Raw genomic sequence first — 16,040 nt, 5'->3', positions numbered from 1 at the left:
AGCAGAGCTTGACTGAGCAAACCGGGCAGAGGCGACGTTAGGAGAACTGCTGAAGGTGCTGCCTTCTCGCCCTTTCCCGGGTGACTGGGGTGGTGGTTTCTCAGTAGCTGGGGGAGCACGGTACCTTGCTGGTACCCATGCTGGATCAAACTCAGTTGGCTTCCACAGGAGTGAAGGGAGAAAACTGCTGCACTTTTTATCCATAATAAATCTAATAGCATGAATACATTTTGCTCCTATTTTGTTATTTTTTTCAGCCCTTCAAAAAAGCTTTTGCTTTTTCTCCTCTCTCTCCTCCCAGTTCCAGAAAAGGGAACATCGGCCTCATTTCTCGATCCTTCTTGAACCCGTTGGACTGTTAGGGCTTTCCTGCGCCGTGCGAACGAGTGCCGGGCTGCGCGTCCGGCGCGGAGCCGCCCGCCGGGGCGTGGAACGTGCAGAGGCGCTGGGTGACTTGGATACTGAAGAGCCGACGTTTCAGTGAAGTTAAGCAGCCCGTAGTCATTGCAGGGTGGTATTTCTTACGAACCTCAACGAAGGCTCGAGGCACGCAGGAATGGGGCTTCAGTTCCAGTTGTCTCCGTAATGTTTGGTTGCAGCATTGATCGTGACCCAAATTCCGAGTTATCGGAACTTTGCGCACTTGTGTGCGTGTTGTGCTCTGGTTTTGGAAAGGCCACACGGGACCCAGGTTTAGGGGACGCTGGGGTTTGGTTTCCACCACATCCAGTGTGCTCTCCAGCTAAAATTGTGTCCATCCCATTTTGTAACGCAGGTGTGAACCCTTCTCCTGCCCCTTCTCTCCCCGCGGGGCAGAGGCCTGTTGAGGAAACGACACGCTGCTGCCTGTGTTAGTGCAGGGAAACTCCCGCTCTCGCAGCATTTGCTTTTTGCAGCGTGGGTTGTTTTGCCAACGGCAGGAGTTTGGTCTTGCTTGGCGTGGGGCATTGCCCAGGGGCACGGGTGTTGGAGCCATGGCTCCTTCTGGGCTCCTCTCCTCCCAGGCTACCGGTGCCGGTTTTATTCGTTGCTGCTTACTTCTTACTCGCATTGCAACCTGAAATACTTTCAACTCATTTTGGAGAACAAAGGGCTTTGGGGATTTCCATCGCTGGTAATGCAAGGCTTTGCATAAGTGGCTGGGACATGAGTCAGGTTTTGGCGGTGAAGGCACGGCTCCGGCGCAGCTCTCGGCGGGCGGGCAGCGGCAGTGGTTCAGAGTTTGCGTGTGGGCACGGAGAGCAGCGCCCTGCTGCGTGCAGCTCCCGTGGACGGAGGGGAGGAGCAGGCTGCAGATGCACGGCCCATCCTGTAAAGCAAGCTAGAGAGGCGCTCGGCTTCTCTGCTGGAAGGACAGATTTCTTTGCACGGGTTTGTATGTGGCTCTGCCTTGCAGAATTTTGCATCTAAAAGAACCACGTGTTTGGTTTTGCTCTGAGAACCTACACTTGGACACTAAGCTGGCCTAGCTGGAGCTCTGCGTGAGGGTGAAAAGAGGCTTTTATTTGAATATGTCATTAATGACCTGAGCAGATTGATAGCAGGGTCTCTTGCTGATTAGAGATCGTTATCCTAAAGAGAAGTCGGCACAGACGCTGTTAAGCATTTCCAGTCCCTGCGCTGCACGCGTGGCTTATATCGTCGTAGCTTCTAGGGGCCAGGTCGTGATCGGTTTGTGCTCCAAACCGTGATGGCTGATGGCAACTTGTGATGCATCTTTTAACTGTGGCAAGCGCGAGTCGAGGTGGGTTCAGTTATTCATATAGTAAATCTTACTAATAACATAGCGTGACAGTAGGGGATTTTTCCTGAAGTCATGGTCTGCTGTCTGCCCTTTGCCAGAGCAGCTTTTATTAACACCTAGAAAGGGGAACTTGTTTCTCTTGCTGAGCTCTCGATGGTACCCCCCTTCCCCACGCTCCCTCTTACCCCCAGCAAGAGCTTCCCCGGCCTTTGAGAGCCCCCGGCCTGTCGTGCACACAGGCGTTCACACACGTTTCTCTGCAACGTCGATTAATTTGGATTTGTTCCTTTTGTGAAACCTGATTCTTGCACCTTTCAGATGAGTCGGAGCTTAAGCATGAGATGACCTAAAAATGAAAACAGCTTTTACTCGAGAAAAGGATGACATTCTTCATTACAAAATTGGAAATAATTATCGAAGTAAAGCTTAAAATAAGAAAATGAAAACGTGTGTTATTTTCAGGAATATGACTCTCCAAGCTGCCTTAATTTCTCTGCGGTGGTTTCGCCGTGGCTGCTGCATGTGTCCTCAGCGGGTTGCTGCTTTCCAGGGGGGAGCAAAGTTTGGATCTTCCTCACTCCAATTAGTATAAAAGGTTATCGTTGTGCTACCTTACAAATTAATCTTCAAAGCAGTGCCGGGACTGCCGCCACTTCGTTCGTTCCTTGGTATTTAATTTTGCTGAACTTACTGGATTAGCAGCTCCCAGCATTAGGGCGAATGCAAACGAAGCGTTGCCCGAGCGTGCCCGACGCTGGGATTCACGCAGCCGTTCCCATTTCCACGCTGGGCTCCCCGTCTCGTCTGGCGAGGTTTTTTGCCTAATTCCTCTCTTCTTTGTCTCTCCTCCAACACGGAGCTTTTAACACCATTGCAATAACTTTGTAGAACAAGTTGCGTTTTTACCTGTCCTGCACTTTTTCTTATTCCTGAGCGTGCAGAGATCCCGCACGGCATTAACGCGGCAGACGACTGACCTGGCTTGCAGGCACCGCGGCCCCCCTGCGCCTGCAGGTTCAGGCTTTCTCACCACAGCAGCCAAGTCCAAAGATTAAGGGAATTTTAGAGAAGGTATGTTTTAACCAAGCTGTCACCAATCGTCATTTGCTTTTAAGTGGGGTGCAAGAGCAGCGGCGCTGGGTTGCCTGTGAGGCAGAGTGCTTTTCGGGCAGCAGAGGACATGACATGATGGGTTTGCTCCAGCTGAAATCTATTTTAAGGTAACAAACAATGAAAAAATTGTATTTTTTTGTGTTGAGCACAATTGACCTCTTGTTGGAGCTCTCAACGTGAAACTGCTGTCTGGAAGAAATGCTGGGAGCGTAGGAAATCCCACCGCGGGGTGCCAGGGGCTCAGCCACGTCCTGCCCCGCCGCTGCCAGAGCAGGCAGAGAGTTATCCTGGCACTGAAATACCGGGTGGAACAGCCTGCTCGAAGGGTCTGGGCAAGGAAATTGCAGTACAGACAGCGAGCACGGCGGCTGATGCCGAGAAGTGCCATTTTCGAAGCGTCAGCTATGACTGATCCACCTCGGAGCCTTCTGGAAGTACCTCTCTTACCGAGGACCGTCACCGCTCGGTGCGGGCAAACCTGAGCCGCGGGTGCTGGGCCTGAGAGGTGCAAATGCACTTTCAGAGCAGGAGGAGGTGCCGGGTTTCACCGGCGCTTTGCGCCCGGTCCCGTGGCTCTCCGATGGTGCGGCAGCTTGGATGCGACGTGGGCAGGTTTGCCCTTAGGCGTGGGCAGCGGAGGAGGAGCCACGCACGTGGTCTTCTCTGGTTTTATGCTCTTGTCCCAGGCCCTGGCTTCTAAGGGTAAAAATTGTTGGGCTGGTTGTTGTCTTGAAGTGCAGTTGAGGTTTTCGAGGGGAACGCTGGGGCCGCGTCTCTGCAGTCGTTAAACCTGGGGAAGACGGTGCTTCACCCCGCATCGACACGGCCTCTCGGACACTCGGCGCTGATGCGGGGTTAGTGGGTTTCGGGCATAGCCTTGCTGTTCGAGCTTGCGTTAAACCGGGGAGGGAAAGGCCAGGCCAACGTACCTGCTTGCAACAGGACGGTCTTGGGAGATGCTCAGCGGTCTCTGGCCTTACTTACACCTCTGAGCCGTTCAGAACAGCAGCTGGCAATAGAAGTGGCATCATTTGTTATTGCAAACTATTTTTGTTCACGTCAGAAAAAAAAATAAGACAAAAGCATTTAAATCCAGAGGGTTTAAATGAAATGCTGGAGTGTTTATTTTGGCTGTTGTGACTTTGTCCCGTCGCTCCGCTGACTCCTGCGCCAAGGAGGGGCTCTCGGCGGCCGCTCTCGAGCCCGGCTGCCCTTCTTCAGGCTCCGAATGCGAAGTCCTGTGCGCCCGCGGCCAAACGTGCCTTGGCTCCCTCCAACCGCGAGAGCCGCTGTCAGATAGGTTTGTTTAGCTCGCTTTACCGGAAAAAAAAAAGGGATTCCCCAACTCATTTTTTCAGGCCTCAGCATTGGGCTGGAGCATGGGTGAGAGGGGCCGAGTACTGGCTGTGCAGGCGCAGGGCTGTCGCGCTGCCCGTTGCGAAGGGGACGTGCAAACCGAAGCCCTCGGTCCGAGCAAACGGTTTCTCTTTAATCTGGTCGCCAGACAGAAACTCGGAAAGAGGAAGGAGCGGCGCAGGCGGTGACGACGCGGCCTTGTGACTGCTGGCACGGGAGCCGCCTGCCCGGGTGCTGAGTCTGATGCAGACAGCATGACTGGGCTGCTCTAAACAAGGGAATTCCTGTTAGATTTGCTTGTCTGAGTTTCCAGCGATGGTCTTGCATGATTTAATGTATTGAGATTCTTTTATTTAATCTAACTTTATATCTAAAGCGTAGGGTCTGGGTTTTGCTAGGTTATTGAAATCAGATCTGTCACAAGCGGCTCGTTCTGGCCTTGTTTTTAGAGCAGTGGCACCGTATTCAAACCAGAAGCCCTTGCTTAGAGTAATACTTTGTCTCAAATACAAAAAACATAAGCGCGTGACTTCAGCCTGCGTGTATTCTCGGCATGCTACACTCCTGAAATTTGAGTTACGTACCAGCTCTCACCGTTCACGTGAAAAATATTGCCTGTCTCAATACTTGGTGACTTTGTCTTGCTCGGGATGTTTCTTCAAAATTTCTTGCTGCTGCTGGTACTGAGCAGTCCCCAGCATCGCCTGCTTCACCTCGCTGCGTGTTAAAAATCCAAACCAACCCGAATAAACGAGACTGGTACGAAGCAGGCGTAGGTCTGCCTCTCCGAGAAAGCGGGGAATGCTCAGCCGTCATCTGCATCGCTTTCTGTGCTTTTATGCAGTATCGGTCGGTCTGTCCTCAAGGTAGCTTCTCCTCTTAAAATCCCAGGAGAAACCTGCAATGGGAGAGGGACAGCTTAAATGTTCAACCGTTGAGAACGCCTTGGCCGGTGTTTGCGCATAGGTGGGACTATGAACCCCAAAACCCAGCTCTGGGGGAGCGCGGGCTTTGCTGGGGCTGGCGCCGCTGGAACCGCTGCTTCGCTGCTGGACGTCGCTGCTGTTGCTTTGCCCCGTGACGGAGCGCGGGCAGGGCTGGGAGCAGATCGAGCTGCTTGCTGTCGGATGGGGAGCGCTGCCTGTGGGTATCGGCAGAGCTATGCTGGCTTTTCTGGTACGGACCGTTACGCTGACTGTACAATGCCAGCCTTCCAAGTGCATTTGGCTGCGGTGCTGATCCTGTAAACGGTCAGTAACGTTAGCAGACTTATCGGCTGCCAGAATATTCTCAGAATAACATGTTATCACGTAAGCTCAAATAGTAATGCTGTATTCTCGTGCTAGAAATACTGCGGGCCCCGAGGAGAAGCCCTCAGCTCTCCACGTTGAACCAAGCGCTTTAACGCCGGTGTTTGTGTGCCCCTAGGCACGCCGTGTGCGCTCCCTGCATCCCGCTTCTGCTCAGGACGGGGAAACCCTTCCCAAACAACGGGGGCGGTTGCGGTTGCAAATCCTTGGGTTCCCCCACCCCAGCCTGCCTTCCCCCCGTGCTCGCAGCCGGGCGCGTCCCCAGCCACGCACAAGGCGTTGGCTCCGGTTTTCGCGCGAATTGGTTGCAGGTTTCGCACCACGCGGCACCCTTGGTTGGCCTCACCCTTCTCTAGTGATGTTTTAGCATTTTAGCTTGGTGGAGGCTCCTCTCTGCAAGATGCTAAACCCTGATGCTGGAAAGCCATGGTAGAAAGGAGAGGAGAAGTGCTGCGTGAAGCTGGTGCAGGACGTTGGGGGGGTTCGGTGGGCACGGTCTGGGGAAGGCTCTTGTTAATCTGGTCTCTTCTCTTTCTAGGATAAAGATAAAGTTTCTCTAACCAAGACTCCAAAGTTGGACCGGAGCGATGGCGGCAAAGAGGTGAAAGAGCGAGCGACCAAACGGAAGTTGCCTTTCACTGTTGGAACAAATGGAGATCAAAAAGACTCGGATACAGGTACAGAAATGACGTGTTGCACCCTCGAAACCAGAGCGTTGGGGCGGCGGGGAGCGCGGTGTCCAACACGCAGGCGATCCCTACTGAGGCGTTCTATCAAATTTCCTGTATTTTTAATTGAAGGACGAGGCACGCGGACAAGAGGATAACTGCTGTGGTAGGCACATACGCATCTGGAGCTGAGTGGATTAAGGCCCTTATGTTCTTAGTAATAGATTTAACTGGAGCTCTGTGAGGAGGCAGCCCTTCCTTTGGCTGGTGGTCCATTCTCGAACTAGTCCAGTTCATGAACTGCAGCTTAGACAAGCCGAGAAGCAGTGCTGAGCCTGCTAGTAAGAACTTGGAAAATAAGAGAATAAAGCTGAGGACTCATGAAAAGAAAAACAGCAAGCAGTAAAAAAATGAGCTTGCATGCATCTGCCTAAAGCAAAGCTGATATATACGTGTATGTCTACGTAAATACATCGGTATACCTCTCTAGCCACGTTTTGTTGGTTTGGGGGCTTTAAACTTTTAGCACTGCACTATCTTAAAACTGAAAAATTATTTCCAATTGGTGCGTGCGTAGGCGTTGTCAAACACGTGTAAAACTGCCTGGAGGTCATACCGATGGGCTGGAGGCGTTCACTTCGGTGGTGTGGCCGTCCTGGCCTGTCTGGGTGTTTAGGTTGGCTCTTTGGGGCTGGTGCGGGTGGTCCTCAGGACCATAAGGACGTTAAGGTGACCTGTTTGCCCCTGTTCTTGAGACTGTCACGGTTGCTTCGGTGGTTGCAGCATGGCTGAGCGACGCGTCCTCGATACGCGCCCGGTTTCTGGGCAGCGTTGGTGCTGCTGTGGGTGTTTCAGCCTGGCTGCGTCGCGGTCGGGCATCTCGTGGCAGAAGAGCGGCTGGTACGCGTGGCTCTCGCGCGCCGTGGCCCCACGTAGCTACAGAGACGTTGAATGGGCTGTTTGTTTTGTAAAGCAATTGGGAAGAGCTGTTGCAAAGCTTTGACACGGAGAAAATAACGCTGTTTGCTTGCAAGGGGCTTAGCTATGGCTTTATGGGCAGAGGTTTGCGTGGGTCCTCTCCGTGCGTTTCTAGGAAATCTGCACTTGGAAATAGTTCTGGTCAGGTAAGGATCACAAATTGTGCAAAGAGATAAAATGGACTAGAGGTTGGGAATATGCTTAAAAATGGTAAAAAAAGATGTATTTGCTGTTGCTCTCCGGCGAGCGTGTGAGGCGGTCTGCTGCAGGACGCGGCGCGTCAGCCCGCGTCAGCTGTCGGCCGGTCTCCTCTGGGGCAGGAGCTGGGAGGGCAGATTTTAAAAGGTCGCGGGTGCCGCCTGGGTCACGCAGCCACCGCGGCGGCGGGGGCTGTTTGGCCGGCGAGGACGCGCGGTGGCGTGCCCTGGGGCCGGCCCGGCATTTCTGCGGGTTTCTGTGTGCCGAATGGTAGTTTTCTCAGTTGCTGAACTCCCTGTCCGGAGAGAAAGTTGCGAAACGTTAATTCATTTCGTTAAACGACGGCTCATACCGATGGTCGTTTGCAGGGGTGAAGCGTCGTTTTTGCGTTCGTGGCGTGCAGGTGGGCGAGCGCATCGCTGAATGGATAAATGGGGGTTTGCGGCCGTGGGAGCAGGGGTGGCCGTCGGGGAGCAGAGGGGGTTACAGCCCGAGGCTGTCACCTTCACTCACTCCCCGAACAGGCGGCGTGGGGAGTGCTTTGCACCCTTCGTCGTGCTGTAGTGGATCGCTAGAATAAATCCAGGGGTGTCACCTTTGGAGGGAGGGTGGCCAAGGCAAGGCAGAGCTGATTAGCCGGCACCATAGCTGCTGCTTTTTGTCAAGGGTGTTTCTGCCACGTTCAATACTTGGTTGAGAATTTAAACCCAAACTCGCTCCAGGGCTGTCTGACCCTTGTGACAGCTAAAATGTCACGGTAGGGCTCCACCAGCTCGCTTCCCGTGTCCCCCCGCAGCAGTTCTCTGCTTCTCACAGGGCTCTGGTCCCTCTCTGGCTGTAGAGATGTTAGAGATGTTTCTGCTGGCGGCATCGAGAAGGAAACCAAATTAAAAAGAGAGCAGCAGGGCAGGGAGAGCAGAGCGCTGCTGGGGGAGAGGCCGCGGCTGCTGCAGGGTGCAGAGGAGCAGCGGCGCAGCAGGTGAGACACCCCTGCCCACCGGCTCAGCGTTACCCCCCTGCTTTCAGCAGGCGTGCGAGACTCTGTCTTCGGAGACATCTTCCCTTCCTCTTCAGAGCTCGTCCTTCCTGGGGAAGCGGGCGTGCAAGCAGCAGGGCCGAGCCAAGCGACCGCAGCGCCCGATTCCCTGCCTGCACGGAGGACAGCCGGAGACCGGGAGGCGGTCATTGCACTCAAAGACGCATTTAAAGACAAACTGGGCTCGACCGAGGCTGGGAAGGTGTGGGCGAGTCTCTAGCAACCTGTTTGGTGGGGACAGAAGAGAGGAAGTGACTCAGCCGCTGGGGAGGAGATAGCAGCAGGCAGCTGCAGATCAGCGCGCAGAGAGTTTAGCAGGAGCCTGTTTCTCTTTTTTTTTTTTTTTTTTTTCCCTTCTTTTACTCCAGGAATCAGATGCTTGAGATGGGAAAAGACTTACTGGCACCTGGCTCCCCTCTTGCACCCCCCCTTTGCAACCGTAGGGCGTTTCAGGCCCTTCTGGTCCTCGGCCTGGCTCGAGGCCGGCTTTCATTTAGCAGGCAGAGGTGTGTTTGTAGGTGCACAAAAGTCACCCACGTCGTATGGTGGGGTCGGAGGGGTGCCCCCGAGCCTGTGCACGTGTAATGAGAGCGGCATTCATCTAACGACACACATCTGGCAGCGCACGCTCAAGCGTGCGTGGCTAGCGCTCAAGCGTGCATGGCTAGTGCTCAAGCGTGCGTGTCTAGCACTCAAGCGTGCGTGGCTAGCGGGCTGCCGGAGGACGGGCTTTTGTCTCAAACAAAGGGGCTGCAGTGCAGCCACCCCGCAGCCCCCGCTACCTCCCCGCTGCCCGGGCAGAAACGCCGCTTGCCCGCATCCCCGGCGGAGGGGGAGGCTGCTTTTTCTTCTTCTGTTCCTAAACTTTGATTTCAGCTCTTGGGAGAAGCGGGATTGCAACATCGGTGTTCGCCGTGCCAGTGGCGGAGTTGACCTTCGATGATTTATGTAACGCAGCCGTGCTTCCTGGGCTGCTGTACACGGGCTGTCCTGTTTGTTTGAGGGTAGTTTTGCTAGGGTGTTCCGCAGCCACGTGGAATTTAACTGTAAGGATGTGGGAGCTGGGAGCTAGGAGAGCTCTCTTTTTGCCTGTAGTGGGATATTTTTTTCCCTCAAAAATTTAAACAATAACATGATCCTTCATCCTGATTTGTTGCAGTGGCTCATCTTCCTTAGCACAGTGTATCTGTTGCCTTTTTTTCCCTGAATAGCTCTGGCTCAGCTTTGACGTATGGACACCGTACGTGGTACAAGAAAGCATCTGTGATGGGTTTGCCTCTCCGGCGAAGGGCGGCGAAGCCCGCCCTGGCCGGGTGTTGGGCAGCAGCCGGGTGCTGCAGCGCGGTTGCCTGTCGGAGCCCTCCTGCGTTTGCAAGACGCGGTGCGAGCGGAGGGTGCGGGCTGTTGGTGTGCCAGCCTGCGCCGGGACAGCCGGCGAGAGCCCACGTGCGTTACTGCCTCCGTTTGCCTCCTCGGTGCGCGGGTGGCACCGTCCCCTCCCCGGCAGCTTGCAAATATTAACCTACATCTCTCGCCTGCTCATAGCGCTTACCCGGAGCACCGGTGCCTCCCTGGGCGGCTTTTCCATTTGCACCCAGGTGTTCCCGGGGAGGTGTGGGCTGAGCTCTGCCCCGGTCCCTCGCTCATGCTGGAGCGGGGCAGCTCACCAGCCCTCCCTTTAACCCTGCTCTGCCAGCCCACTCCTTGAGTTGGCTTAGGAGCGTGTGCTGCTGGCAGAGTGCTGATGTGTTCAGAAAGCGAGCAAGTAAGCGATTTCGTTCTCGATCTGGTTTTATTTGCAGCACCCGCCTCCAGCGCAGCGTGCCTTTGCTGCGCCCTGATCCTGGGCAAGTGCTCCCGGTGCCGCTCGGGGTTTGCTCCGGGACGGAGAGGGGCTTGGCGTGGGCTGCCGGAGGTGCCGCTGGCCAGCACTGTTTTAAAGTGTATGGTTTGGGTACAGTAGGTTCAGTGATAAATCTTTTATCTCCTTCAAAATGGTTTCTAGAGCAACAACTCTGGCTCTCGGGTTCCTCAGAGTTAACTAAATAAACTGTCTTTAGAAGAAAAAAAATTGCATAAAGCTGTGAGCCTCCAGACTGTGCATGCTACAGATCCAGCACTGTGGGAGCAGCATCGCTCTGCCTGAGACTTCTCCTTCCTTCTCCTTTCCCTGGTGCGGCATCTCCCCACATCCACAGACATTGCCGAGAGCCTACGTGCTGCCTGGCAGCCGCCAAACAAGTAAAGCCAGCTTTTTTCCCAGCAATTTCAGCAGCTTGCGAGGCTTCGTGCAGCTCCTCGTGCGTGTGCTGTGCTGAAAGGACGTTAGGCATTTAAAAAAAGAAATATTAGAAAATTGTAATATTAAGAAGCACGCGGAGGAGCGTCCTGCAGAGACGGCAGGGAGAAGGGGACGGTCCTGCTGGGAAGCCACCTGCGGGGAGGCGGGGGGAGAGGTGGGCACGGGCGGCCGGCGCAGAGCGGGGCGCAGCGGCTCTCCTCCCGGTGCTGGTGCCTGCGGCGCTGAGCCGCGGCTGAGTCATGGGCTGACTCAACCGCACCAGACTGCCGGCGCGGGGACGGGCGCTCCCCACCTCCCGCGCAAGGCTGCGGCGCGGCGGCTTCGCACGGGCGGGTTTTTTTACTGCTCTGTGCCGTGCATACCAGATCAGGTAATGCCGCTCGAAGGTTGGCTGTGAAATGCGCAGTCCAGAGTGCAAAATTCATTATATCCACTCGTAACGCGGACAGTTTCTTTAGCTTGATGTAAGGATGTCACTTGAGTCCCTTGGCTCAAGGTGGAGCTGTGGTTTCCAGGCCTTTAGTCATCATCGGGGAGAGTTAGGGCTTAATACAGATCTCCGAGCGCTGTGAGTTAATTCTGGCCTCCGAGAGCTCTCCCTTGGAGCTGGAAAGGCCTGAGCAAGGCTGGGTCAAAACTGCAGGTCCGCAGCAGTGCTGGGTGCCCCGTTGCCTCCCTGGGTGCAGGAGGTCTGTCTCCTCTGAGGATTCACTTGGGAGAAGTGAGGAATGTGCTGGAGTTTATTTTTCCTTTGCAGGGTTGCTGCTGGTTTTTTGTGCCTCCAGCCCTTCGACTTCCACTGCTGCTCCTCGGGCTTGGGCGAAATCTCGAGGACTGGTTTTGTGCGTGTTTGATAGCAAAATTGGTGCATGTGAGAGAGAAGTTCGGTTTTGTCCAGATCACATCCAAACCCTGCCATTGCTAAATAATACCCAGGCTTAAATAAATGTACTCTTAAAGCAGAGGCACTGGAGCCATCCTGTGCTCCTGCTCGCTGCTGTGGCCGTGGAGAGCTAGCCCAGCATCGTCTGCTCGGACAGCGAGAGCTGCGGATGGGGTGCCCAGCCCTCGCCTCAGCACCTTTAGCCCACAACCGAGCACCTCCCTTGTGTAAAGTTCCCCAAACACCAGAGAAATCCTAATTTTGAAGCGTTTCGGCACGCAGACTTTTGTGTCTGTGGCAGCTCTTGAGCCCGAGAGCTTTGCAAACCTGAACTCTCCCGACAGCGTCCCCGAGGAGGGGGCAAGGGAGCAGGAGGAGGCAGGAGGGGTTTGCCTTCATCTGAAGGTGCTGCGGAAGGGGGTCTTCGGTGGGTCAGATGCCATTTAAACCCCGTGGACGGTAACCTGAAAGCTGGAGCCCTCGGATCCGGCAGTGATGGCGAGCTGTCTCCTCCTCCACCAGCCCGGCGGTGGCTCGTGGCCGAGCAGGAGCTCGGTTCTCCCCCTTGCTGCCCCGGTGCTGCCTCCGACCCGAGCATTGCCGCTTCCAGTCTCCGGCCGGAGCGGGAAGGGTGAGCAGCGTGTGGTTTAGCAGCATTGCGGCTTCGGGTCATGGGATTTCTCAGCATCGCTTGATATTTGTTTTTGTTATTGTTGTTGCTACAGTTGTTTGAGTTGAACCAAATGTCACGGCAAGCTGTGCTGCCGTGGCGAGGCCGGCAGCGGCGGCGATGCCGATGCCGTGCACGCCGGGGCTGGCAGAGGTGTGGGACCTGCCGCGGTGCAGGGCAGAGAGCAGGAGGAGGCTCCTGGTCTGGAGATGGAGAACAGCAGCTTCCCGTGCCGACAGAAATAACCACGGCATCACCTGTGTCTGCCGTGGCCTGGTGGCATTTGGTGGTCATCCCAGCTCGGGGGGGTGGGGAGAGGTGCCCAGGCTGTGGATGGGGAAGAAAACTGGAAAATGTGGCCTGAGAGCCCGGGAGGCCCCGCAGCTGAAATGTGAAAGTCCTCAAGCTGTTTTTCTCTCCTGCTTTGAAAAAAAAGAAATAAAAGCAATACCAGGCTTTTAATTTCTTGAATAATAAAGTAGCTGTAAGCTGGGAATAAGCAGCTGGTGGAAGCACTCCGCATCCCCAGCCCTCCTGCGTCCCCAGCCCTCTCTTGCCGCCCCTCCCGGCTGCCCGTCGCGCCCCGTGGCGGGGGTGTTGGTGACCCCCTGGCCGTGGGCTGGCACTGCCGCGGCGCCGGGGCAGCGTCCGTCCGTCCAGCTGCCCTCTGACGTGGGATGTCTGGCGGCTTCCTTGCCCTCGCCCTGAGCTCCCTTCCTGACCAGGCAGCAGGTTTCCGAGGTTTTGTGTTGCAGTCCCCGCGATTTATTCAGACCCCACGATACATTTATTTAGCAAGCAGCCGTACGCCGGGAGCAGCTACCGCTGAAGGTGCCGTGGGTGCCCCTGCCCCTCTGCAGAGCGCATGAGCCGTCACCCTGAGGCTCTGCCTTGGCACAGGAGGGTTTTGCTTTTTGGGAGAGAGACAAAACCCCAGCCAGCCCTCCGAGCTGATCTGTGCGCACCGACCTTTCCCTGGCTCCGCAGGGCTGTCCGGGAGCCCAGGGCCGAGCCCAGGGGCTCGTAGCCGGTTGGAGAGGTGCTGCTGGGGGACCGGGACACGGTCAGCAGGAGCTGGCCTCAGAGCTTAAAACTTCTGCTGCTTTGCAGCCTCCTTCCTTCGTGCTAATCCCCCGAGTATGTTACGTGACGCTAATTACTAGGTTAGAAAATGCTTGATGAATCAGATGACCCAAACCATCTTCCTCTCCTGGAGCCGGCTGTTGGCTTGCCTAATGCCTGCGCGTGTTTTGAGCGACATCGCATGGGAACGGGCTCGTTAGTCACAAGTTGCGAGGCTGGCGAGGGAATCCGTGAGAAGCAAATTGCTGGCTTATTAAAAAATGCATCTGCGTACGAAACTGTTATTTGTGCGCGTTTTCTGTCGCTGGCTTCGGTCTGATGTGTGCAGCTGGGGCTGTGCTGCATTGGGTCTTTCTTTGGTTGTATAATTTCAGTCCTTTTACTAAAATAGTCAAGAAACTGTTCTCACCTAGCAACCAGGGAGAGAGTGAATGTCAGAGCTTCTCCGTTTCTAGCTGGGCTCCATAATGCCGGTACAGTGTGGATAGACTGGCAAAGACCAGCCTTCAGATCACCCTTAGAAACTCCCCGTGTGCATCAGCCATCTGGGAAGTGCTGCCTGGAAAAGCAGGTCGTTTTATGACAGGAGCTGCCATAAATCTCCCTCCTCCCCCCTGCATCACCTCCTTAACATGCAGAGTGAGAGGTTGCAGTGTGCTGTGTCTCTGTGAACCAAAAATCTATCAATGATGGCTTTTTCCTTAATACAAGAGCTTTTATCAGCGCTGTCTGCAGAGCGTCCTGCCCCCAGCCCCGGAGGGAGGGCTGGCCGGGTGGCTGTGCCGAGCCTTCCTCCCCGTCCTTCCTCCTCCGGCTCTTTCTGTTTCGTGGGAAATGAAAGGTCTGGATCCAAAAATTGGTCTCTCTCAGAATTATTCACGTTTGACATGGAGATTGTTGTTTCTGATATAAGCCTCCGGGTCCCTCTCACAGCAGTTTGTTAGCCAGTGGCCACTCCGGTGAGAAGATGCATTGACACATTTCTGCACAACTGTGTTGTCCGTCCGACAAGTCTAGGGAAAACACCTGTATTTGGATCACCGGCTGTCGCACAGCATTAAACCTCTCTAGCCGAATCATGCTTTTAAAAATACTGCAGGTCAGGGCCTGCGGATCCTCTGTCCCCGGGGAGCCGGGGTGAGCGGTGAGGACGGTGGGCTCAGCTGCACGCACAGTGACCTGACGTGGGTATAAACGGGCTTGTTCCTCCCGCCGGCACCTCTCCTCTGCTCCTGACTGTCGAAGCCGACGTCTCCGCCGTCCTTTCAGCTTGGCCGTGCAGGATGAGTCTCTGGCTCTGGACCCTCTCCATCCTTCAGATGAGGAAACAGCTCACTGCTGTACGGGAACAGCTCGGGGCACCTTCCTTGCCCTTCTGCCGAAGCAGACCCTGCTACAGCTTTTCCTCTCGTTTTCCTCCTCGGTTTCCTTTTTGGCACCTGCTTTCATTTGGCTGATTAGCCACACATCGTCTCTGCCCCCCAGTCCATTTGTACCGCAGGCTCTGCGGCCGGTCCGTGAACTCCCGGTGCAAAGCGTGCCTCCTCCCTGCCTTGGCCCTCAGGTGCGGCTCTCCAGCCCGACTGCCGCCTTCCTCCACTTTACGGCGGTCTCCGTGCAGTCCTGCCAGCCCCCTTTGCCCTTCTCACTGCGCTCTTCGCAGCCTGGCTTCTGTCCTGCTCCCCTGCTGCCCTCTCTTGTTTATCTGCCCGTGCCGTTGTGCCGCTTCCCATTTCACGCCGCCGCTGCGCTTAACCTGCTGCTGCTGTCCCCCCTGCGCCCCTGCAGCGCTGCCGCCTCGAAGCCGTCCCCTCGGCACCGTCCTGCGTGCTTGTCCTTACGTTTTGTGGTTGTATCGTGCTGCTGTAAGCCTTTCGACTCGTCATCAGTCTTCTTCAGCACGTGTTGGTCCATGTCTGCAGATGCCCTGCGAGCATGTGTAAGCGTCCGCACGCTGGGGCTCCGGGCTGCCCGCGCTCAGGTTAAACCTGCTTTTCCCCTGGTTTGAGGTGCCACGCTCCAAAACGTTTTATGCCCTACAACTTCTGCAGTAAAAATGAGTCACTCTTGCGCACGCTAGGCTGTGGATGGGGAAGGCAGAGGCTTGTGCGGTCTCTCGGGGGTGCAGTGCAGTCTCTATTGCTGTCTGTGCCCTTCTAATTTATTCTTATTGATCTTTTGTTTGTGTGCTTGCTTGGCAAATAAACTGTTGAAAATCCCGACTTACCGGCGAGCCAACACTCAGTTTCTCCGTGCAGCGCTGAGACGTTCAGCACGAGCTGCTTATTTGGAAATGGTATTTTTCCTCAGGGTACCACCTTATATGCGTGTGTTGTCATGTCGGAGCAGTTTAAACAGATGCTTTTTGCATTACAGGGTGCGACGCGTTCGTGGGGAGCGAGGAGCCGAGCTGCTCAGCCGCAGCTCTGGGTGGGAGCTCCCGTCCCCACAACCTGCCAGCGTCTCACAGCGCGCGTTCGAGAAATCTCTGGAAGATTTTCCGTCACTGCCCTTTTCTCTTTCCTTCCCTGCCTCTCGTCTCTCTCCCGTTTCGGCTGGGGCCGGGGGTTCAGCCTGCGTGGTGCTGCCCTGCACGCAGAGCCAGCCCAACAGCACCGAATGCCTCTGTGCGAAGCAGCGCCTGCCCTGGGACCTCCGCGGAGCCGCCGCCGGGCTTCCAGCAGCCCCGGATTTGTGCT

The 16,040-nt window shown here is 55.5% G+C and overlaps 1 protein-coding gene across 7 annotated transcripts in view; it reads left to right on the top strand.

The window, feature by feature from the left end:
* The window catches only part of ANKRD11 (ankyrin repeat domain containing 11), a 158,474-nt gene that overhangs the window by 120,674 nt on the left and 21,760 nt on the right, over positions 1–16,040 (top strand). For all 7 annotated transcript variants that reach the window (XM_082320124.1, XM_082320119.1, XM_082320123.1 and 4 more), the window contains one exon: positions 6,062–6,200. In XM_082320124.1, coding sequence (XP_082176250.1) covers positions 6,062–6,200 — 139 coding nt within the window. The remainder of the gene's footprint in view (positions 1–6,061; positions 6,201–16,040) is intronic.

The sequence above is a fragment of the Platalea leucorodia genome, assembly GCF_965183815.1.
Source record: "Platalea leucorodia genome assembly, chromosome: 8".
In the NCBI taxonomy this organism is placed as follows: Eukaryota; Metazoa; Chordata; class Aves; order Pelecaniformes; family Threskiornithidae; genus Platalea; species Platalea leucorodia.
Note: the sequence above shows the minus strand (reverse complement) of the source record. Positions and strands in the feature narration are given on the sequence as shown.